Raw genomic sequence first — 24,137 nt, 5'->3', positions numbered from 1 at the left:
AGATTTCGACGCTGCACGCGCTTGATGATGGCTGCTGGTCCCTCTCAGTCCGAGCCGCTGGCTTCGCAGGAACTCAATGGCGACTTCAAGAAGCCAGGCTTGCCCTTGCTCCCGGCGGTGCGGGGCAAAGCCCCGGCCACCAATCCTTCAAACCCTGAGGAGATAAAGAAGGAAGGGCCCACGGCGCTGCCGGACTCCGATTCCGCGGAGCCTGAAGACCCGCCAGCCCTGCTGGACAGCGGAGAGACTAGGGGTCCAGCGGAGGAGCAGCCACGGCCCTCCACAGCGGCTCCTTCCCCTGGCGGCCCGGCCCGTGCTCCTCCTTACCGAGAGCCTCCGTGGGGCGGCCCCGCCACGGCCCCCTACAGCCTAGAAACACTGAAGGGCGGCACCATCCTTGGCACTCGGAGTTTGAAAGGGATGAGTTGCTGTCTTTTCGGGAGGCTCGCTAGCTGCGACGTGTGCCTGGAGCATCCTTCGGTGTCTCGCTACCACGCTGTGCTGCAGCACAGGGTGTCCGGTCCCGAGGCAGAATGCGACGGCCACGGGCCTGGCTTCTACCTCTACGATTTGGGAAGCACCCATGGCACTTTTCTTAACAAAACCCGCATCCCCCCCCGCACCTATTGTCGGGTCCACGTCGGGCATGTTCTTCGCTTTGGAGGCAGCACCCGGCTCTTTGTTTTTCAGGTAAGTAGAAAAACCTAGAATTGCAGTCTCTGGAGTGCACCCAGCTGCGTTCCTGAGCTCGTTAAGTTTTCACTAAGTTAGGAGATTGTCTCAGTCAGCGATTACAAAAGTGGAGAAATCTGGCCCCTCATCTCCAGACCTCTGTACACATTGCCATATTTCTGAAAGTGACTTTAACAATCAACTGTAAAAGAATTCTTTTGCTTGATCCATCAGGGACCAGAGGAAGACCGAGAGGCAGAATCTGAGTTGACAGTAACGCAATTGAAGGAATTGCGCAAGCAGCAACAAATGATGTTGGAAAAGAAGATGCTGGGAGAAGACTCAGATGAAGAAGAGGAAACGGATACAGCTGAAAGAAAGAGAAATACTAGTAGTCAAGATGATGAAATGGGCTGCACCTGGGGAATGGGTAAGGAATCAAAATTGCTGCCAGAGGTTAATATTTTAAATTCATTTCTACTAGTAAATGTTTTTTGGTGTTTTTTTGTTTGGGGTTTTTTGTTTTTCTTTTTATCATACAGCTTTCATGACTCTTTGAGATTGATAGGACAAATACAGTTTGCACATTAGGTTACTCAAACTCAGATTTATTAACTTTTCTGATGCTAAAAAATTGAATTATGGGTACTATTGATTTCTTTTAATGTGTTTTACAGTGCACTCCTTTGTTCAAAAGTTCCTCAGTGTATAGTTTATTATTTTTAACCATTAAAATTTATTTAAGTACTGATTATTGCTAAAGGGGGTGAAACTACATTCAATCAAATAAAACAGAATGTTATTCAGTATAGGAGTTCTTTTGAATTTTTCATACTTTGGGTAAATACCCTGAAATGTGAAAATATCTAATCAGAGGAATAAATTGAATTTTCCATAACACCAGACATTTTAGAGGACGGGTATTCAGGAGCTAGGATTTTGAAAAGCTAGAAGATGGCCTTACTATGTTGTTGGGAAGACAGATAAATCTTATGAAATTACTTGTGGTAAGTGCCAAACAAAAGCTGGAAACCATTAGTATGCTAGGATAAGGGTTCAGAGAAGGGAGCAGTCACTGAGGACCTAGACCTGCACTATCCAATATGGTGGTCATCAGCCACATTGGGAACTTACAGTGTGACTAGTCCAAATTGACATGTGCTGTAAATGTAAAATACACACTGGGTTTCAAAGACTTAGTGTGAAAAAAGAATGTAAAATATTCATAATATTTTATGTATATTCCTTGATAATAATTTCACCTGTTTCTCTTTTTTGGTGTGGCTACTAGAAAATGTAAATTGCATATATGGCTTTCATTATATTTCTGTTGGCTAGCATTAACAGATCTTTGGGACAGTTTATAAGTTTATAAACAGAAGGGTTTTGAGCTGGGACTTGAAGGAAAGGAAAAGAAGCCCTTAAGAAGCTGAGCATTGGGGTGGTATTTGGGGCAGGGATTGATGATTGTAATGGAGTACTAAGTAGACCAGTCTGTTGGTGGATATGATAAGTATTGGGAAATTATACTGAAGACAAAGTATTAGACCTGGGTGTGAGAGAGTGAGAATGCTGGGCTGAGGAACTTCATTTTTTTTTTTTTTTTTTTTTTACATAGAGAATGTGGTAGGTAATTTTGCTTTTAAAATATCAATACATATAGTGATGGAGAACAAAAATAAGGTGCCATGAAAACAAGTTTTAACTTGTCACACAATTTAGAAAACCTGAAGATGTTCATACTGATGGTCTTGTGGTTGTCCTCCTCCCCCCCACCCCCACCTTTCTTTTCATCACTGATAACTGTATCTTCATTCAGCCTGAAGGGATAATGGGTGTCATTCAGATAGTCTCTTATGTCTGATTGTCTTTTCTTTCCCGTATCCTGTAGGAGAAGATGCTGTAGAGGATGAGGCTGAAGAGAACCCCATTGTCTTAGAGTTTCAGCAGGAAAGAGAGGCCTTTTATATAAAGGATCCAAAAAAAGCTCTCCAAGGTTTTTTTGACCGAGAAGGTATGTAAACAGATTCTGACACTGCCAGTATAATGTATCCACAACAGGGTGGTTTTCCAGATCTTCAGGTACTTAGAAATGCTGTAATTTATCTGCTCTCCTCCTTGTTCAGTTCTTGCCTGTGTGGTCAGTTGCTTCAGGTTTATTTTGAAAGTAGTAAGAATTTTGTTATTTTTTCACATCTTGGAAAAAAGGAAGTACTTTTGCCTGACTTCATCCCCTTCTTCTCAGAAGATCCAGGACTGGGGTGGTGGGGAGATTGACCCAACTTCTTGTCATTTTTTTGTTTCTAATTCACCTGATCTTTTGTAATTCTTAACATAGATTTTCACTTTGTATGATTTAAAGAATGTTTCCACAGAGAATAGTTTCAGTAGAAATGCTTTGAGAGAACATCTATGTGTATGTGTGCACGTGTGTATGAGTGTAAATATATATATAAACTGCTTGCATTCTGCACTTAATATTTATGCTTCTAAAAACTAGGCAACCATGATAAATTAACACTAAGTCTACAACTTATAAGTGTGAAAGCTCCTATTTAGGGGACAAACCTGTGTATGGAGAGTTGTTTTGATTTGAGTTTGGGCTTTTCTCTGCCTCAAGCTCATTCTAATTTTATTATCAGATAATAATTTCTAGGAATTGGAAGTGAAATGCTTTGACATTTAGTATTCAATGTGGTATGAGAACTTTATATTCTTACTTAGCCTTTGCTGTCTTTTCCCTTTGTATCAACTAGTAACTTTCAGATGCTATTAAAATTGTTTTGTCTTTCTTCCTTCCACAGGAGAAGAATTAGAATATGAATTTGATGAACAGGGTCATAGCACTTGGCTTTGCAGGGTGAGGTATGTTCTTTTCTCATTAACGTCCATTTATGGAAAGTGGTCAATTTCAGGTTTAATTTATGGTTACAGACAACAACCCAAAGATCAACTTTAATCTTAATTTTAGCCTATTCCTGAATTTGGACCTTGATAGTTTAGTAACACATTGGGGTTAGGGTGGGATGAGTAAAAGGTGGAAGGAAAAGATTTGAAGTCCAACCTTGGCAAGATAGAACAAAATGAACTGAGAGATTAAAAAGCCATCTCAGGGCTCCCTTGGTGGCGCAGTGGTTGAGAGTCCGCCTGTCGATGCAGGGGTTCGTGCCCTGGTCTGGGAAGATCCCACATGCCGCAGAGCGGCTGGGCCTGTGAGCCATGGCCGCTGAGCCTGTGCGTCCGGAGCCTGTGTTGCGCAACGGGGGAGGCCACGGCAGTGAGAGGCCCGCGTACCGCAAAAAAAAAAAAAAAAAAAAAAAAAAGCCATCTCAAAAAATATGACTATTACCATAAGATATTAATTTTTTTCATGAGAATTGGAGCTTAGTGCCATGCTATAATTCCCCCCAAACCAATGCAGATTACCTGTGGATGATTCAACTGGAAAACAGCTAGTGGCTGAGGCTATTCACTCAGGAAAGAAAAAAGAGGCAATGATCCAGTGCTCACTGGAAGCTTGTCGAATCCTTGATACTTTGGGATTGCTGCGTCAGGAGGCAGGTGAGTACGTGGGAACACTTTTCTTTAAAAAAAAAAAAAAAAAGGAAAGAAAGAAGGGAAATTTAATACATAAGGTTACAAAACCTCTTTTTAGGGGGAAAATGTAAATCGTACAGAATTCTATGAAGTGAAAAGAAAAAATTCCCTATCTCCATACCCAAAAGTAACCATTGTTTACTTGTATTCTCCCAGACATTTTCTATAGATGTGTGTTCAGAAGTAGATCCTTTAACAAAAAAAACCACGCATACACAAATGCATTTATGTTACTTATAGTATTCTTTGGTGACATTTTAACATAAGAATGTATCATGGACATTACCCATGTCATTGCATTAAATTTACCTTATTTTTTAAAAATCTGTCTGGGTATATAATTATTTTTTATTCTAAAATTAATTTTATTGCAAATTAACTTACATATAATTTAAAACTACCAAAGGCTTATAACTAAATATACCTGTTCTTTGTCCTGCCCCTCCCCAATCTTCATCCCTACATGGCTTTTAACTCTTTCAATTATTTTTTCTGGCCTTTAAAAATATCCATATTTCTAATCCAGTATCTTATAATAACGTGTAATGGAATATAACCTGCAAAAAATCAAGACAAAACAAAAATGGAATCACTGTGCTGTACACCTGAAACTAATGCAGTATTATAAATCAACTATACTTCAATAAAAAAAGAATAAATGTTAAAAAAATTCTTATTTCTAAAAAACATGAATATGCTATTATATTTTGATTCATTTAAACATTATCTATTGACTTAAATTAGTATTTGATATTTACAGGGTTACATTTATGCAAATAGTCACAACTGAGCAGTTTTATTTTTTTGTTGTTTTTCTAAATTTAATAATTGTGTATGTGTTTCATGTGTTTGATTTTTTTGGTACCTCGTACTCATTCTTCCCACACCTTTCAGTAGCCTTTCAGTTGTCTTTCTATATGGTCAATCACATTAAGAAATTTATCAGTTCTGACTGTTTTGGAGACATTTCTCCTGAAGAAGACTCTTCTCAATTCTTTTAAGGATGACCACTCTCTAGGCCTGCTGCAGAACAGTCATTTGGGACTTCATTTGCTGTCTTCCTTGAGATTTCCTTTCTCATTCTCCAGGGATGGATTTTCTGTTTTGTGATTCTCAGATTCTCATGTTTCTTGGTTTATTCCCTTGTTTTAGTGGAGCACATCTTTCTGTAGTTTTGGCAGGATAGAAAGCTGGTACAACAATAGGGGGCACAGATATAATCTTCAATGGAGTTCACATCTTCCATTTTTCCTGATCTATTGTTGTTTTGGTGGACATCCTCTAGTGGATTCCTAAGAAAGGATGTATAGCAAGTCAACTTTATTAAACCTCCACTCTGAAAATATAATTGTTCTAGCTTCACTTTTGGTTAATAATTTGGCTGGGAATAGAATTCTGAATTGGAAGTAATTTTCCTTCACAACTTTGAGGGCATTGCTCTTACCTGACATCCAGTGTTGCTATCAAAGTCCTAAACTATTCAGATTCCTGATCTCTAGTATGTCATCTTTTTTTCCCCCCCTCTCACTAGAAGTTTGTAAGTTTCCCTTTGTTCTCAAGGCTCTGAAACTTAACTATGATGTACCTTTCTGTGGGTATATTTTCATCCATTTCCCTTGGGTACTTGTTGGGTCCATTTGATCTGGAAATCAGTTTAGGAACATTTCTGGAATTGTGCCATTCCATCATTTCATCCCTCTGTTTTCTCTGTTCTCTGGAATTTTGTTATTTTAGATATTGAATCTCTTGGACCAATCATCTAAGTTTCTTATCTTTTTTTCCCTTCTCTTTTCTATTTGTATTTTTTGTTCTTTCTGGGATATTTCTACAACTTTATCTTTCTATCTTCATTTTGCTATCAAGATTTTAATTTCCAAAGCTCATTTTTGTTCTTTGAATATTCATTTTTAAAACATAATATCCTGTTGTTGTTCGTGGATTATTAATGTCTCATCTCTCTGCTAATCAGTTTTCTCCAGGTTGTTTTTTTCTTTTTGTTTATTTGGTATCTATTGTGCATGGTAGAGGTTTTTCTCAGATGTCATGTATTTCTTGGTTGTAGATACTTATATAGGGACAAAAAGTGTGGTTGGCAGCTTGGAATATATAGGTGGGGCTTGTTAAGTCTGAGGAACACTATACGATGATGTGGGTGGGCCTTTTGCTGGGGAACTCTCCATGTAAGTATCCTTAGATTTTCCTTCTTCTGCTGGCAAGATTCCCTAGAGAGTACTCTTCCAGTCTCCTGCATGAAGGGAGAGGACTGGCTGCCAGCATTCCTAGTGCTGCATGGTGGAGATGGCTGAGCGTGTTCTCAACGTTCAGCCCTTTTCAGGAGAGTACGTACCCATGTCCTCAATTGTACTAGTCAACCCATAGTTCAAAGACTTTCTGTCTTAAACTCTGTGTTTTTCCTGGGGGTGGGAAGGAGGTGAGTAGCCAGGGAGAAGGATCTGTTTCTCAATCAGCTTTTACTCAGTCCTCTTTATTTTAGCACTACTATCCAGCCCCAGTTCCAGATCCTTTTGAGGATTCTGTAGTATAATCAGTTTGGTTCTCAGCTTTCCCCATTGTTGGTTTAGGATCCATTTTTTATTTCTGCTAAGTTAGTTTCCACTTACCTGTCTGCTTTTTAATTTCCAAAAATTTGGTGTCACTGTCCCCACTACTATTCTCCCCGTCTTTGTAGATAAGTGTCTTTAAAAAAAAGATCTCTTTGCTGCAGTTTTAGTGGAGTATGGGACGAGAACAAAATTAGATATGTGTGTTCAGTGTACCATCTTAACCTGAAATTATCAGGTTTATATTAATAAGGACTGTTTTGGTTGCAAATAATAGAAACCTGATTCAAACTAGCTTAGGGGGAAAGGCTATTGGCCGCAGAAGCTGGGAAGAGTACCTCACAGGACTGAAGGAAGAACTGCGTGAACCAGGACCTCAAGTTCTGGAAGCAGAACTTAGTGCTACAGAACCGGAACTCAGTATCACCAGGACACATACAACTTATACATGTGTATCTGTGAGTGAGTCTGTCTCATGAATGCATGGTTTTATTTTGCAGACAGATTCTTACCCCACACGGAAAAGAGGGATGCTTACAGCCCCGGATTTATATCTTCTCTCTTTAATAACCTCATTGGAAAGAGAGCCTCTTTTTCCCTGTATCTAAGTGTAACTATGAGAGATTATTGATCTGGCTCTGGTCACATGACTACCCCTAATCCAGATGGAATGGGGGAGGAATTTTCTAGAGGAAAGGGGGTACTTTTAACAGAACAAGGGGAGTAAGATGACATAGGGTAGACAAAAAAAGTAATAGCTACCATAGTCCCCTGTAGGTGGGCTTTCTAGATTTTCATGGTTACAATGTTTCATTGATATGTATAGGATAAATTCCTTTAAGTAGAATTGCTAGATTAATTGCATCTTTAATGTTGACAGCTGTTGTAAGATTGACCATCAGAAAGATGGTGTCAATATGCATTCCAGCCAACTGTTTGAGAGTCCATTTCCCCATATCCTTACCAAATGAGGCATTATTAATCTTTTTATGTTTTTTCTAGTCTAATAGGTAAGAAGTGGTATCTCATTATTTTAGTTTGTGTTTTTTAATTATTAAAAAAAAGTTTAACATCTTTTCAAATGTTTGTTGGGCGTTTGTATTTCATTTTTTGTGAACTGTTTTTATTATTTTTAAAATTTTCTTTTGGATTATTGGTCCTTTCCTCATTTATCTTTTTTCTTTTTTGCTAATTGGTTTTTGAGAGCTTTTGCTCATTAAATAAATTAGCCCTTTGTTTTAACTTTTTTTTTTTATTGTGGTAAAATATACATAACATAAAATTTACCATTCTAAGCATTTAAAAAAAATTTTTCTTCTTAAATTTATTTTTTGGCCGCACCACGCGGTGTGTAGGGTCTAAGTTCCCTAACCAGGGAGCGAACCCATGCCCCCTGCAGTGGCAGCATGGAGTCTTAACCACTGGACCACCAGGGAAGTTCCTAAGCATTCTTAAGTATATAGTTCAGTGGCATTAAATATATTCATGTTGTGCAACCATCACTACTGTCCATCTCAGAACTTTTTCATCATCCCATTCTGAAGCCTTGTACCCATTAAACAGTAACTTCCTATTCTTCCTCCCCCCAACCCCTGGTAACCAGTGTTCTACTTTCTGTCTCTCTGAATTTGACTATTTTATGTACCTCATGTAAGTGGAATCATGCAATATTGTGTCCTTTTGTGTCTGGCTCGTTTCACTTGTAGTAATGTCTTCAAGGTTTAGCCCTTTTTTTTTTTTTTTTTTTAGCTCTTTGTTTTTATATGTAGTTTGGCAGCTTGTTGAATCCTCTCTTTTAGTAACTGATGGTGATATTTTAAGCTGCTTGTCTACTTGCCTTCTTTCTTTTTCTTTTTTTTAACCTGATTCATTATCATTTATTTTATCTACCTCTAGTATCTCGGAAAAGGAAAGCCAAGAACTGGGAAGATGAAGACTTTTATGATAGTGATGATGACACGTTTCTTGATCGGACTGGCCTGGTTGAAAAGAAGCGTCTGAACCGAATGAAGAAGGCTGGGAAGATTGATGAGAAGCCAGAGACCTTCGAATCATTGGCAAGTTTTATTTATAGAAATAGCTGTGGTAGTTTAATTTTTTAAATAAAATAATGTATTATTTAAATTTGTCTTATAATTTTTAAAGCAGTAGCATTGAAATCTAGTACTGAAGTATAATTTTTGTGATCTGTAAATTTGATGGTAACAAACAACTAGTCTTATCCAAGCTGGAAAAAAGTTTGGCTTGTTGCTAGAGACTATATCTATCTCTAGGTGGGTAGTGATCCATTAATGAGCATTCTTTGGATATGATCTTACCCCCAAAAAAAGAAACGAAAAAGTTCCAAATTGGGACATTCTGAGGTGAAATTGACTCTAGGCTTTTGGCAGCCAAGAATCGTGAAAGGAATTTTGAGGAGTGTAGTTTGGTAATACAGGCACACCTTAGAGATACTGCAGGTTCAATTCCAGACCACTGCAATAAAATGAAAATTGTAATAAAGTGAGTCACACGAACTTTTTGGTTTCCCAGTGCATATAAAAGGTATGCTATAGTCTATTAAGTGTGCAATAGCACTATCTCTAAAAAGACAATGTATATTTTCAATATACTTTATTGCTAAAAAATGTTAACCATCATTCTGTCAATGCAGGGTTGTCACAAATCTCCAATTTGTAAAAATGCAGTATCTGCAAGGTGCAAGTAAAGTAAAGCTCCATAAAATGAGCTATGCCTGTAGTTTTAAACAGTGTATCTTCCATGGAATTATCATAAGATGACCTGTATTTTCACTATATTAAGTAGTATTCAGAGCTTAAAACTTTATGTAACATCTATTGTTTTGATTCATCACTGAAAACAAATGCCTTGAGTTCTTTCTTATTTTTAAAAATATTTATTTATTTATTTATTGGCTGCGTTGGGTCTTAGTTGTGGCACGTGGGCTCTCTAGTTGTGGCTTGCAGGCTCAGTTGCCCCGAGGCATGTGGGATCTTAGTTCCCCTACCAGGGGTCGAACTGGCGTCCCCTGCATTGCAAGATCGATTCTTAACCATTGGACCACCAGGGAAGTCCCTTGAGTTCTTTCTTTTGAGTAAAATAAGGTCTGTGTTCTGTACGTTCCTTCTGCTTAATTCTTGATTCTTTAATTCAGATATTTATTCAATTAGATTTAAATAAACAAATGAAAAATGTTAACTCCATGAGGAGCAGATTTAAATGGACTTCTGAATTAATCCTCTTAAAACTTGTCACAATAATTAAAATAAGAGGAGGAAGAAAAGGAAAGCTACCACATTTCGAAAGAAGAAAAACATTTGCTAACCCTGTTAATTTGGGTGTTACAGGTTGCAAAGTTAAATGATGCTGAAAAGGAACTCTCTGAAATTTCTGAGAGACTGAAAGCCTCCGGCACAGGTAAGGTAATGACTCATTAAACAAATATTTATTGAGCACCTACTGTGTGTAGTGCACTTTGCTAGGTACTAAGGCTACTTTGGTTAGTAAGATTTACAGGATATGGAGCCTTTCTAAGGAGCAGCATAGCATTTTAGAACTAGAAAGAACATTATAAATTATTTGGTTCAACCTCTTTATTTAATAGATGAGGGGAATGAAGCCCATTGAGGCAAAGTGACTTTCTAAGATCTCCCAGGTATAACCAGTTTCCTCATTCCTAATATCAGTAATGTCCTCCGTCCAGCTTTAAGTTAGTGACTTTTCTATGGAAACTTGGGCTGAATTTTAAAATTTGGTGCCATCTTTCTAAACATGTATTATCCCTTTCTTGGACAGCTCTGTCAGAGTCACCATCTCAGGACTCTTTAGATGCGTTCATGTCAGAAATGAAATCAGGGAATGCATTAGATGGTGTGTCCCGGAAGAAACTTCACCTGAGAACTTTTGAACTGAGAAAAGAACAGCAGAGACTTAAAGGGTTGATAAAAATTGTAAAGCCAGCAGAGATCCCAGAACTAAAAAAGTAAGTCTTAGTTATACTTGGAATTTTAAATAAGCATGTTCACAAAGATAACATTTTGAATTATATCTTTATTTTTTTAGGTAATCACTATGGACTAGAAATAGACTATAAGAAACTCTTTAAAGCACAGAAGGCAGTGGTTTCATGGAGTAACTAAAAACCCAGTTTATTTGTGAAATTTAGACCACTACAGGATTTTTAAGGAAAACTGTATTGATTCCTGTTTCATTGGAGGGCTCTAAATTTTTACTTAATACTTTTAGTGCAGAGTAAACTTCTTTAAAGAGCAACATGCTCAAAAGGTTAATTTCCCTAATATATAAAGACCTATTCACCAGAGACAAATGGGCAAAGGATGTCAACTGAAAGGCCACTGAAAAAGAAATACAAATAACTCTTAACTATATAAACTCAACCTCACTCATAATAAGAGAAATACAAATACTACAATGTAATACCATTTTTATCTATGATTTTAAAATCACAGATGAAAAGATATGAGTACAGATAGTCATTTTAATGCCTATATCTGTCATTCTTAAGAACCAGTTGATAACTCTTCACTATATTTAAATACTTTTTAAAATTGGAATCTCTTCCTTAAGAAGGGGTAAAAGCATAATCCCCTGAAGTCGATCTTATTGTTAACTTTGATTTAGGGGAAATTATTGGAAGAGATTAACCCAAATCCATTTGCAGACATCCAGAAGATTTTTGAGTAATTTGTAAACAAGATTTTAAGAATAATTTTTCCCAGATGTGGCTAGTATTTATGAGTGAGTGAGTGAGTGAGTGTGTGTGTGTGTGTGAGAGAGAGAGAGAGAGAGAGAGAGAGAAATCCAGTCTTTCAGCTTGACAATATTTTAAAATTGTCTTCTCTGTGGTGTCAACAAATTTTGAAAATGTTGAGTAGGTGGTTGTAGAAGTAAGCAGCCCTCAATAAACACAATCCAGATGGGCATCTCAAAAACTGGTATTACCTATAGGTACGTTCACTCACTTATGAAGGTAGTTCAATATAGAAGGTTTCTTGTTTTCTTTAGGTCCGTGCTGTTCAGGACAGCACCCAATAGTCACATGCGATATTAAAATTAAACAAAATTAAAAGTTCAGTTCTTCAGTCAGTTGCCACATTCCAAGTGCTCAATAGCCACATGTGGCTAGTGGCTACTGTATTGGACAGCGCAGACAGAGAACATTTCCATCATTCCAGAAAGTTCTGTTGGACGGTGCTGCTTTAGGTTGTCAGTAGCGTCTATTCAGCCCCTCACCCCCGTGTACAAAACCTGTAACTTGATTCTGGGGGCATTGCATAGATGAGTATCTATCAATTGAGAGGCACCTCTGTTTACAAAAATGTAATGGCCAACCATTTCTGGAGCTCTTGGTCATCTGCACAGAAGATGTATCCCCAAATTACTAGCAGGTTTGTTCAAAGATTTATATGTAGTTTGGATATTTAATACAGTGATGCATAGATCAGTCTACAGAAGTCTATTTGCCGCAAATGATGTTTGAGTTACCTTACAGTGAGGAGGTAGATTAGCACTAGAGTTAGACTTCCTGGGTTTCATTCTCAGCTCTGTCAATTAGTCTTTGGGAATTTTAAGGCAAGTTATGTAACTTCTTTGATCTTCACTTTCCTCATCTGTAAATTAGAATAATGATGTTGCAAAGATTAACCGAATAGCACTTAGTAAAGTGCTGGCATATGTATTATCATTGTCGTAATTTTTACTATCATTGATATACTTAGCAACTATTTGTGACATCGTTTTTGTGGAGAAAAGGTAAAAGCTCAGGAGCCATAGCCCAGGTTAGACAAATTAACAGTGAATTTTAATTCCAACTGTGTAATCCTTTAATTTGCTAAGTCAGCCCTGAGAGGTGTTCTGAGCTAGAAAACATACATCAGCTTCCTCCAGAGCCTCCCCTCTGCTGTCTGTGTGTCTGCCTTGTTCCTCCTCCCTTTCTTACTTTGGATACTGGCCTTCAGATGCTGTGTATTTTCTCCCTCCTCTTCTCACTTGAGGGTTGAACTTCTAAACTTCCTACCTAAGTCCACCCCTGTTCCACCCACAAGCAACTCTTGATTGTGATCCCATCTTCTACTTTTTCTTCTCCTTTGGGAGTCTTTGCATGTCCTCCAGGCCAGCCAAGCTATTTAATGGAGCTGAAAAATATCTGTGTTGCTCTTGCCTTTGCCTTTCCATGCTTCCTGACGCTTGTGGGGAAGGGATGTGAGGGATGTTTGACAGAGCGTCTTTAAGGCCAGGCAGGCAGGATTTCCTCTGATGGCCTCAGCAAGGCAGTGGGTCTGTCTCTGGTACAGAAGTGGGGTGAGGCTAGGCTCAAGAGCACCACTGAGGGGGTAAGACTTAGGTAAAAGAAGGCAGGGGTGGAAATGGGGCTTCAGGGTTGAGCAGCGTAGTCAGTTTCTTGTATGGGTCCCTGTGAGCCAGGAGGGCCAGTGCTGTCCTTATATTCCAGAAGGCAGGGTTGTCCTGTAGTCAATGTGAAGAAAGCATAGGGCTTTCTCCCCTCTTTCTCCTCATGCTATCTTGTCATTGTCACCTCTGACTACTCTCTGAGTGTCTTGTCAACTCAACTGCCATCCTTTTTGTTTTGCTTTGTTCTTTTTTCCACTGCTTTTTTCTAATTTCTACAATCTCTTCTCTTTGCTCTTCCTCAGCTTTACCCTCATGTGCTTAACTTTTATAACTATATTCAGCCACTGAGAACATTGACAAGCTCGCCAGTTGTGGGGTCTCTCATTAAGTCTTTGTTGTTACTCACTACACAGGATATCCTGCCACCTACACCCTTTACACATACTTTTTTTTTTTTAAACTTCTGTGCTCAGAGCTGTTGGTGTTTGGTTATGATAAGTGTGGCCTCCAGGTAAGTAAGTAAAGCACTGAGTCCTCTTCAGAGGTTGATGGCAAATAGGGCTTTACACCATGGATCCATCTCCTGCCATTTAGTGGGGATGGGGCATGCCTGTGTATTCTCCTTTGCCAGTGACCTGTGTACTGTAGGCATTGTTTTATTAATGTGAAGTCATGTAGCATGTTGTAAATTGCTAGACTAAGGTAGTATCCTTATCTTGCCCTTAATACCTCTGTGTCTGTGACAATCAGCAGTGTTGTCCATTCAAACTTTGCTGGCCTGAATACCTCTTTCTTATTCGTGTATGCATAAATGTTCACTTTGTGGAAAGTTTTGTGGTGCCAAAAATTTGTTTACCATGGTATTTTTTTTTTTTTTTTTAACCATGGTATTTTTAGATAAAACCTTGGCCTCACTGGAATAGATAATTATTCTTTCTTCCTAGAACTGAAAGTCAGGCTACAGATGGAGAAAACAAAGCTAAAAAGCTTACACTGCCTCTCTTTGGTGCCATGAAAGGAGGAAGCAAATTCAAATTAAAAACTGGAACAATAGGGGTAAGTTGTGGGTCAAGGTGTTAAAACTTTTAGCTCTTGAGTTATCCTGAGCTAATTTATCTCTTTTCTTTTCAAAACTCAGATGACTTATCCCACAGTCATGTTAAAAGGGGCTGTGGGCTTGGTATGATCACATCTTTCCCAGGACGTGGTTCTTGGATTTTTCTCTTCAGCCTAGGCTTATCAAGAATTGATGAATCGATTCATGTGAATCAATTTGCATGTAACCGATTTGTGAATTAGAATACCAGTTTATTAATTTGTGATCAATGTTGCATTTAAGAAAGGGTCTCCTGTGGTTTCTGGGTTTGTTTGGGTTTTTTTGCTTTTTTTCCTGGTGGTTAGATGTTGTAATATTCAGAGTCAGCTAACACTTGGTAGTAACATAATCTCTACACCTGGTTCTGCCATATGGTTTTTCTTACTTTGTTTAATCCTTCCAACACCTTATGATGTGTGGGAATTATTACCGCCCACAGTTGAGGAGCAGGGTCAGAGAGGTTAAATTCAAGATCACACCATTGTTAAGTAGCTAGATGCAATCAAATCCAGGTCTTATATCTCTTGAGTTGTGATCTTTCTACTATCCTCTAATACTTCACTGATGTATGTTTTTGCTCTTTGTACATCCTTATTTATAGATTCAATTTTTAAAAGGTTTTCATCACCCCCAAAGAGCATAACCTTATGTATTAATGTGCTAGGGCTGCCATAACAAAATACCACACATTAGGTGTCTGAAACGAAAGCAATCTATTCTCTCACAGTTCTGGAGGCTGGGAGTCCATGATTAACATGCCAGCAGGGTTAGTTTCCTCTGAGGGCTATTTCCTTGGCTTGCAGATGGCTGCCCTCTTGTTGCCTTGATGACCTCTTAACATGGTCATCCCTCTGTGCACTTGCAACTCTGGTGACTTTCCTTCTTCTTAGAAGGACACCAGTCATATTGGATTAGGGCCCCACCCTAACAGCCTTGTTTTAACTTAATCAACTCTTTAAAGACCTTATCTCCAAATAAGTAACATTTTGAGGTACTGGTGGTTAGGACTTCAACATGAATTTTGGGGGGACACAGTTCAGTCCATAACACCTTGAATTAGGGTAAACTGTCCTCTGGTGGCAGAGGTCTGAAGTCCCAACCATGTGTCCTGAGTGAGAACCATGTGGTTTACCTGTGATGGAAGCTTTTCTGTGAGGTGGGGAGAGGGTATTTTAGTTAGAAGAAAAACTCTTTACTAAAAAGCTCTCCTTAGGATTACTGAGCTAAATCCTATGTTTAAAAAATGATATACCTAACATACTTTGGTACCTTCTTCCTATTCTTTAAGCTGTGATCAACTTTTTCTAATAATTACTTTTTTTTTTTAAGATGTTGGGGGTAGGAGTTTATTAATTTATTCATTTATTTTTGCTGTGTTGGGTCTTCGTTTCTGTGCGAGGGCTTTCTCTAGTTGTGGCAAGCGGGGGCCACTCTTCATCGCAGTGTGCGGGCCTCTCACTATCGCGGCCTCTCTTGCTGTGGAGCACAGGCTCCAGACGTGCAGGCTCAGTAGTTGTGGCTCACGGGCCTCGTTGCTCCACGGCATGTGGGATCCTCCCAGACCAGGGCTCGAACCCATGTCCCCTGCATTAGCAGGCAGATTCTCAACCACTGCGCCACCAGGGAAGCCCTCTAATAATTACTTTTATTGAAAGGTGTTGATTAGAATATTTGACCTTATTCAAGAAATTTCTTTTTCTTCAGGATCTGTTTTACTGATTTACATATCTTGTTTCCTTGAAATTGTGTTAAATCTAAAATGAAAAAGCTGCACAAATGATATATTTTTTAGAAATGTGTGTCTGATTTACTCCCTAGGAGATTTTTTAATGAATAAAGATTTGTAATGAATTTAATATCATGAGGGGTAACAGGACAGAATTCCTACAGCTGGTACTCAGTAAGTCATACCTGGAATAAATGTTTTTGTTCCCTACAAGATGTTTCAAGTGTTTCATACTTCATGTTCTTTTGACCCTAGAAGGATTCATAGATGGATAATATTTCACGTGAAAGTCCTCCTTCCAACAAACTTCGGCAGGGTTGATCCGCCTAGAGAAGTTAGACATTCTGCTCATTTAGCTTAACCCCCTTGGAAAGATTTGTCTCTGTCATATTGTAGAACTGCTTGTTCATGGGTTTTTTTCCCTCATAGAAGTTACCCCCCAAGCGTCCAGAACTCCCTCCAACTCTAATGAGAATGAAGGATGAGCCTGAAGTAGAAGAGGAGGAGGAGGAGGAGGAGGAGGAAGAGCAGGAGGAGAAAGAAAAGGAGGAGCATGAAAAGAAGAAAATGGAGGCGGGGAGCAGTAGGCTGCAGCAGGAGATAGAGCCAGAAGGAGCAGTGCAGGAAACAGGTCCTCCCACAGATTTCACATGTTCTAAAGAAACAAAAAATCATGGTAATGTCTTCTTTCTCCTTCCTGTGCTATTCAGTGGGCATATACATTCATCGTGGATAGGTTTGAAAAAGCAAAGCCAGTTCTTGCCTGTGCATTTTGGCTTTGTGACACTTTGTGATGTGTGATACACCTGACTCTGTGGAAACATACTTTCCTGATCTTTCTTTGATTGCCAGTCATTATTTATCCTCATTGTAAAATAAGGGCAAGTATTTCCAGTGTGTTCCAGAATTATGGACAGTTGAAAGCTGTGGAATCTGAAACCACAGCAGCTGTGGAACAGTCCTGAGCTGCTGCCACTCTGTGATTGGAGGGCAGTGGAACAGGGTGGATGATGGGGCCTGATTAGGTGGTCTCGGGGTAAGCCTCCCCTATTCATTTCTCCCCTGTCCCTGAAACAGAGGCTAAACATAATTGTACCCACTGGTTGTACTTCTCAGGAAGCATCATGCCTTATTCATCTTTTTGTCTGTGGTACCTAGCAGAGAACCTGACATGTTGTATTCACCCACCTCAACGAAGGGCTGATGAAAAATATAAAAGAGGGAATTGATTAGTTTTTAAATATGTTTTCTTCTGATTATAAAAGGCACATATGTTCATTTTAGAAACTTCGGATCATACATGAAAGTCCAAAGAAGAAAAGGGGAATCTCCCACGCCCAGAGATTATTGTTTATCTTTTTAGTATCCTCTTAACCCTTGTCAGCTGCAGGGGTTATTTTCCTGCAGGTTGGCCAAACTGCTTAGCAAGATTAAGACTGCACAGAAAATAGGGAGCATGAGGAAAAGCAAAAAACACTGGCATTAAACGTGTATGGGAATGTATGCATATGGACTTCCAAAACAAACCAGGCAAGTCCATGTAAAAACACTAGGCCTGGTATGTAGACCTTCTCCTGAGTCACCTTCAGCTGTTTTAGACACAGAAAAGTTATTGTTTCCTCATCTGTGAGAAGGAAATCTTTTGTTTTTGCATTTTCCTTTGTTATTGGCACAATGCTTGGCCTTTTCAAAAAAGGAAAGCATCCTTTTTGCAGAGTCTAATCTTTGATCCACCCATTGTAAAGGTGTTACATAAACAGGTCAGTGGGGAGGCGAGCAGTAAGTACTGTATTTTTTTTGTTTAAGGGACCGAAGTAAATATGTGTGTCTAAAAATAGCAGATTTAGGGCTTCCCTGGTGGCACAGTGGTTGGGAGTCCGCCTGCCAATGCAGGGGCCGCGGGTTCGTGCCCCGGTCCGGGAGGATCCCACGTGCCGCGGCGCGGCTGGGCCCGTGAGCCATGGCCGCTGAGCCTGCGCGTCCGGAGCCTGTGTTGCGCAACGGGGGAGGCCACGGCAGTGAGAGGCCCGCGTACCGCAAAATAAATAAAATAAAAATAGCAGATTTAAAAATTTGGTTTATAAGATACATTAATTAGTAAATCTGCAGCTAATTAGGGATTACTCCAGGCATTCATTAATTTATTAATAAAATAACATTGGGATTGTATTGTACATGCTATTTTATAACCTATTTTTTTCTGTCTTAAAATAGTCTTTTAAAATGTGATTTTAATAAGGGGCAAAGTGGTCCATTACGTGAATGTGCCATAATTTACTTAACTCCACATTATTATACATGTAAGTTATTTGTTAATTTTTGCTATTATAAACATACTTGTATATAATAAATTTTGGTGCTCATCTCTGATTATTTTCTTCGAATATGTTCCTTGAAGTAGAATTTCTAGGCCGAGGAATATGTACATTTTTAAGGGTTTGGTAAGTATTGCTAAAAAGTTTTACCTCAGAGTTGGCCAGTTTTTGAAGTGGAAAATTGGTGGTTCTCTGTTAGACCTCTGGAGACACATTTACTATTGAAAACCTTATTAAGGTTAGTTGAAGCTAATGATAGTAAAACTGGATGATTATGTAGGTACTTAGCTTTTCTTGCTTTTGATTTGTTTTCTTGGTTCCCCACCACGAATTAAGTAATACGATATGCTTTGGTTCTGCATTTTATAGAAAACATGTCTCAACTCAGCCAAGTGGAACAGAATAAAGGTTACCAAGAGATTAGTGAGACAGCTGCATCGTGTGAGGAACCCTCAGGCAAGTAGCACAGAGACTCCACTGCTGCTCCACACACAGGCAGCCAACTGGTGTCACAGAGGAGGGGGTGGCAGCTGACCTGAGAGGCGCAGACACTGGGTAGATGCTGCTGCCAGGGCTGTGGACAGAGTTGGAATATATGAGAGGTTCATGTTTGGTGCCATCCTGTTTGCCTTTCTTTTCCTCCTCTGTCTCCTGGGTTTCCCCCCCTGACCCCCAAAGCACCTAATGCCTTCATGTTTCCCTCTGGCCATGCAAAGCTCTCTACAATTTTACATCTCCCAGGGTTGAATATGTGCCTATCATGGGGGTGATGCCAACATTATTAAAATAAATTGGTTGAAAGGATGGGCTATTAAAAGGACTGTTTTTTTCCGGTTTTCTACTGCTTTTAACTGTAATGATTAAATTGTAAAATAGTAAAGTCAGCCCCATTTTCCTTTACCTTTTCGAAAGGTGTGATTAAATTTAGGCTTAGGATTTGAAAACTAAGTTTATTAACGAAGGGACAGTTCTCTCTATATAGTCTTTACAGTAGTAGAAGGAATTTTTGAGAATTAGATTGTGATGTTTTTTTCAATAATTATAATGCTCTTTAGGGAGGAATTTTTCTTTTCCATTTTATTTTTCTGAAATAGCTATTGCCTCTTTTATTTTTTTTCTTTTTCATAAATTAGCATCAAAGAATGAATATGAGAAAAGAAGAGATGAATTGAAGAAAAAGAAAGCTCCTGGTGTAGGCAAAGTAAGTGCTTTAGTCATCATCTTCATTTCTCTGAAAGTAAAAATGAACCCCTTTGCCATGGGCCATGTCCAGAAGAGTGAATCCAGGGATTATCTTAGCAGAATTCCCAGCTGCCTGCTACCCTCTCTTCTAGAAATCTGGGCTCTTTTATTTGTATTTTTGAATTTTTGGATTCTCTATTCTTGTCTCTATCTGCTCTGTTCTTTATAATTGCTCAGATACCTCTTTTATTAATTTGTGAATCTTTCTTCATATCCTAATATGCCATACAAAGACATTTGAATAATATATTATTTTCCTCTTTTTATTACACAAAAGGTAGAATGTAATATACTGCATGCTACACTGTGATTTTTTTTTTTTTTTTTTTAACCTGTGGTGGAAATCATTGTCTATCAGTGCACTGAGAGCTTCCCACTGTGTGGGTGTACTCTATCGACTTCATTTTTTTGGGGGGTGTCTATCGATGGACACTTGGGTTCTTTCTAGTCTTTTATTATAACAGTGCTATAATGAATAACCTTATGTGTATATAATTTGTATGGATACTGTAAGTTCCCAGAAGTGGAATTGGTGTCGGGAGGTCCCTGAGACCACCCTTAGGCTAGGTAATTCACAAGAAGCCTCACAGGACTTAGCATGTGGTGGAACTTACAGTTGTGATTTATTACATCACAAGAATAGTAAGCAAAACCAGCAAAGGGAAAAGGAACATGGAGTGAAGTCCGGGGAACCAGGTACAAGTTTCCAAGGGTCCTTCTCCAGTGAAGTCACATAGGATGTGCTTAATTCCCCTCACAAAGAGTGACAACTTGTGAAACCAGGAAAGCTCATTAGAGGCTTAGTACCCAGGATTTATATTGGGTACTGATCACATAGGTATACCCTGCCTGGCATCTACCCAAATTCCATTGTCCTAGGAGGAAAGCAGGTGTTCAGCATAAACCACATTGTTTTTACGAACAGTTTTGGCCCAGTGGGCCACTCTTTGTCAGTTAGGGTAGTGGGAACCCTCTTGAAATCCAAGTTCCCAGATGGCCACCAACAAGCCTTTCAAACAGGCCTTTCAAAGGATAGCAGTCAGGCTTGCTTTGTTAACTCTTTTGCACCTGAGTCAAAAGGCAAATGTCAAATTGTCCTCTGTGGAGGTTATATCATTTAGAGTCACACCTGTCTTGACTGCCTCTTGTAGAAAAAACATCACTGTCACTGGCTGAAAATCAGCTTGTTGAGGCTTTGTGGGAAAAAATCAAGATTCAGGGAGAGAATGCTCCCCCATTTTTGGTTACTTATGTCAAGATCATTAGTGGAAGCTGTTCTCTCTTAATTTTTGTTTGCTCACGGGGATAGGGACAATAATTCTTAGAGTTAAAATTCTTTTGAATAAAATAACCTATCTGTTTTTGCAGCTTCCACTGACACTTTCCTCCAACTATCCAGAAGATGATCCAGATTACTGTGTGTGGGTCCCACCTGAAGGTAGATGGTTTTTACTTTTCTTTTCCTCTAATATTTATTTATTTAGGTTTCTGAATAGGTAATATATATTTAAGGTTCAGTATAAGAACATTACAAGAGTATGTAGTGGAAAAGTCTCCCTTCTGGGTAGATTAAAGGATCTAAAAGACATATCAACCAAATATAATTTGTGTATTCTGTTTGGATCTTTATTCAAACAAACAATTATTAAAAAAAATTATAAGCCAGTCAGATAATTTTGAACACTAGCTAGATATGTGATGATACTAGGAAATTATTGTTAATTTTTTTTTAAAGTGTGAGTGATACTGAGTTATGTTTTTTAGAAAAAGTCCTTGTCTTCCAGGAATATGTACAGAAGTGTTCACAGATGGAATGATACCTGGGATTTCCCTTAAAATAGTCCAGTGGTGGAGGATGAGGGAAGATAGAGGAGAGGCAAGAGATAAAGCAGGATTTGCCACATGTCAATCATGGTTAACGCTGGGTGCTGGGTACATGGAGGTTCATTATATTTTTCTCCTTACTTTTACATGTATTTTAAATTTTCTCTAAAGTGAGGGGAAAAAAAAGTCTTCTAGCTGTGCTTTAGCTACTCACTTTTTTTCTAAAGATAACCAAATATCAGTTTCTTATGACTTATATATATAATGTAAAATGCCTATGTAAGCAATAAAATACATAATATTTCATCACTTTTTTTACACAAATGGAAGCATATTCTATACCTTACTGTTTTGCACTTAATAATATATGGACATCCTTCCATAGCTACTTAGAGATTTCTTTTTTTCTTTTTTTTTGGTAATGGTAGCATAGTTCTTTTTTATAGTATGGATATACCTTTATTTATTTAACCAGTTTCCTCAATGAATATTTGCTGTGTTTCCAGTCTTTTGCCATTACAAACAAGTCTGCAATAAGTAACCTCTAATATGTGTAGTTTTGCAAGTGTAAAGGTGTACTTGTAGGAAAAAATTCTTAAACGTCAACATGCTGGATCAGAGGCTACAAACATTTTTAAGAGACCTTAAATTGCATTCTATAGGGATTATACTAGTTTATGTTCCTACTATACCCTCAAGGCAATATATGAGATGCTTGTTTTCCCATATGCTTATCACAGGTTGCTTTTTCTATGGATTGGGTTTCTAATATACTAATGATAGAAATTTAGGTACTAAAATGCTTGCTTTTTGTCTGCTTTTTACTCTGATCTAGGCCAAAGTGGAGATGGCAGGACCCATCTTAATGATAAGTATGGCTATTGATTGCTTCCGAATCCTAAAGGAAGACCTTGTGGACCATGTGACATGGGATATTTAGGATAATATATCAAGTTGAATGTCCAGAGAAGGAGTTCAGATGATCATTTGTAAAATCTGGTGACTGGCCTTTTCTTCTGTGCTCTTGGCTTCCTAAATTTATCTACCCATCTGATTCTTTTGAATTTGCTATTTATGTTTAAAAGTGTTTGTGTATGTATGTAAAAAGGAACCGTGTATTTTGAGAATTAGTAAAGTGAGAGACATGACTCTGTTAAATGAGAACTTGAAGATGTCTCATGTTTATTTAAGGCTACAGTGTCTGTCTTAAGCTTTAGGGACTATGCTTTTACTGAGCAATAGGGTGCTTCTGGCAATTAGGCTTTAGGATTCACTGGTAATTGCCTCCTCAAATAAGTGTTGAAATATGAGGTCATGCCAGGGTGTAACCCTGAGTGTCTATGTCATTCTTGGAACTAAAAAGATAGCTACACACTGGGGGCTTCCTACTCCCTCGCACTATAATCCTCCTGCCAGGTTTGAGAACAGACCCTGACTTATGAGGACACAGTTCAGGACCACAGCACACCTCGTGCACTCAGGCACTGATGCTGATAAAAACTCAGTTCTTTGAAAATCCTGGACTCTGACCAGTTAGGTTAGTCACTCCTCCTCTTGTGGAAAGGTGCAGATAAGGTCACAAAATTAAAAGCTGGATGTGTTCTGCCCACTGTAGGGTTTCTCACCTCTGTAGAGAGGGGAATAAACGTTCCTTCCTCCCTGGAAACATGAAGAAATGAAGAATATGTCTTATTCCCACCCCGTCCCCCACTTCCCATCATCAGTGCCTCACTTCCACAGGAAAGGAAAGCCTAAGAGTGGAAGCAAGGTGGAAAACCAGTGGATTATGCTGGAGGCAGACATAGTGAGCAGGCAGGAGAAAGGCTGTGGCCCAGCGAGAGGGAGTGGATGAGGATGATGCTTTCCCAATATGGATTATATGGGATGCATGAGGTGGGCAGGAAGCAGTAACAAGAAACTTCAGTTACCCTAACAGATGTCTGTTCTACTAAAAATAAGTCTGATTTCTCAAAAAACAATACCAGTATTGGCATTATGAGAAACTATTATTTTGGACTTCATTTAGACCAACAGGGAAGAACTTGTTGATGATGTAAGAAGTGACAGGAATTCGGGAGCAGAGTGTCTGTGCCACCTTGGATCAAAACCACGGACTGAGGTCTGAGCCAGATCAGTGGTCTTCAAAGGTGAAACTCCTGATTCAAACAGAATTGTATGTGGAACCCTAATACTTGAACAGGTAAAAAATATGCCTGCTCTGGTTGAATTGAGTTGGGGATGGATGGGGATTGGATGTACACACACATATCTGCATGCATACAATCCTCTCCTCCTCACTCTACCCTCACAGTGACCTTGAGGAATCCTAGGGACTACACAGAGCATCGTCTGCTTTAGGAAGGCAGATATCTAAATGTTGTGGGAGGGGTAGGTATGGTCCTGTGTCTTGAGAGCATGAAAGCAAGTAGGACTCCATTGGCCAAAATAAAATATAAATATGTAACTTGTACAATTAATATCAGTGGTCAGTGGACTTGTTTCAAAAGACCTGCACGTGAGTGTTAGCTTCTCTTTACTAAATAGGAGACTTTGGGGACATGACCTTTCCCTGAGCCTGAATTCTGTCATGTGTGAAGCAGGGACAGTAACGCTTTTTGCTCTTTGGACCTTGGATTTGTGCTAGGATAAAATGAGACCATGTAGATGGATATGCTTTACAGGGATTTGTAGATGTTAGTAGTTGTTATTCATTACAAAAAGGAGACATATCC

At 38.8% G+C, this 24,137-nt stretch overlaps 1 protein-coding gene across 1 annotated transcript; it reads left to right on the top strand.

The window, feature by feature from the left end:
- Nucleotides 1-22: 22 nt before the first annotated feature.
- Nucleotides 23-22,860, top strand: SLC4A1AP (solute carrier family 4 member 1 adaptor protein). Its single transcript, XM_060026903.2, has 14 exons — nt 23-690; nt 907-1,102; nt 2,564-2,686; nt 3,477-3,537; nt 4,094-4,233; nt 8,727-8,887; nt 10,178-10,247; nt 10,626-10,812; nt 14,147-14,258; nt 16,454-16,700; nt 18,709-18,795; nt 19,473-19,540; nt 20,950-21,019; nt 22,241-22,860. The coding sequence occupies exons 1-14, from the start codon at nt 25-27 to the stop codon at nt 22,288-22,290; spliced, it is 2,238 nt and encodes a 745-aa protein (XP_059882886.1). The 5' UTR covers nt 23-24; the 3' UTR covers nt 22,291-22,860.
- The last annotated feature ends 1,277 nt before the right edge of the window (nt 22,861-24,137 follow it).

Source organism: Delphinus delphis, chromosome 12, assembly GCF_949987515.2.
Source record: "Delphinus delphis chromosome 12, mDelDel1.2, whole genome shotgun sequence".
NCBI lineage: Eukaryota > Metazoa > Chordata > Mammalia > Artiodactyla > Delphinidae > Delphinus > Delphinus delphis.
This window is presented reverse-complemented; position numbering and strand designations above follow the sequence as displayed.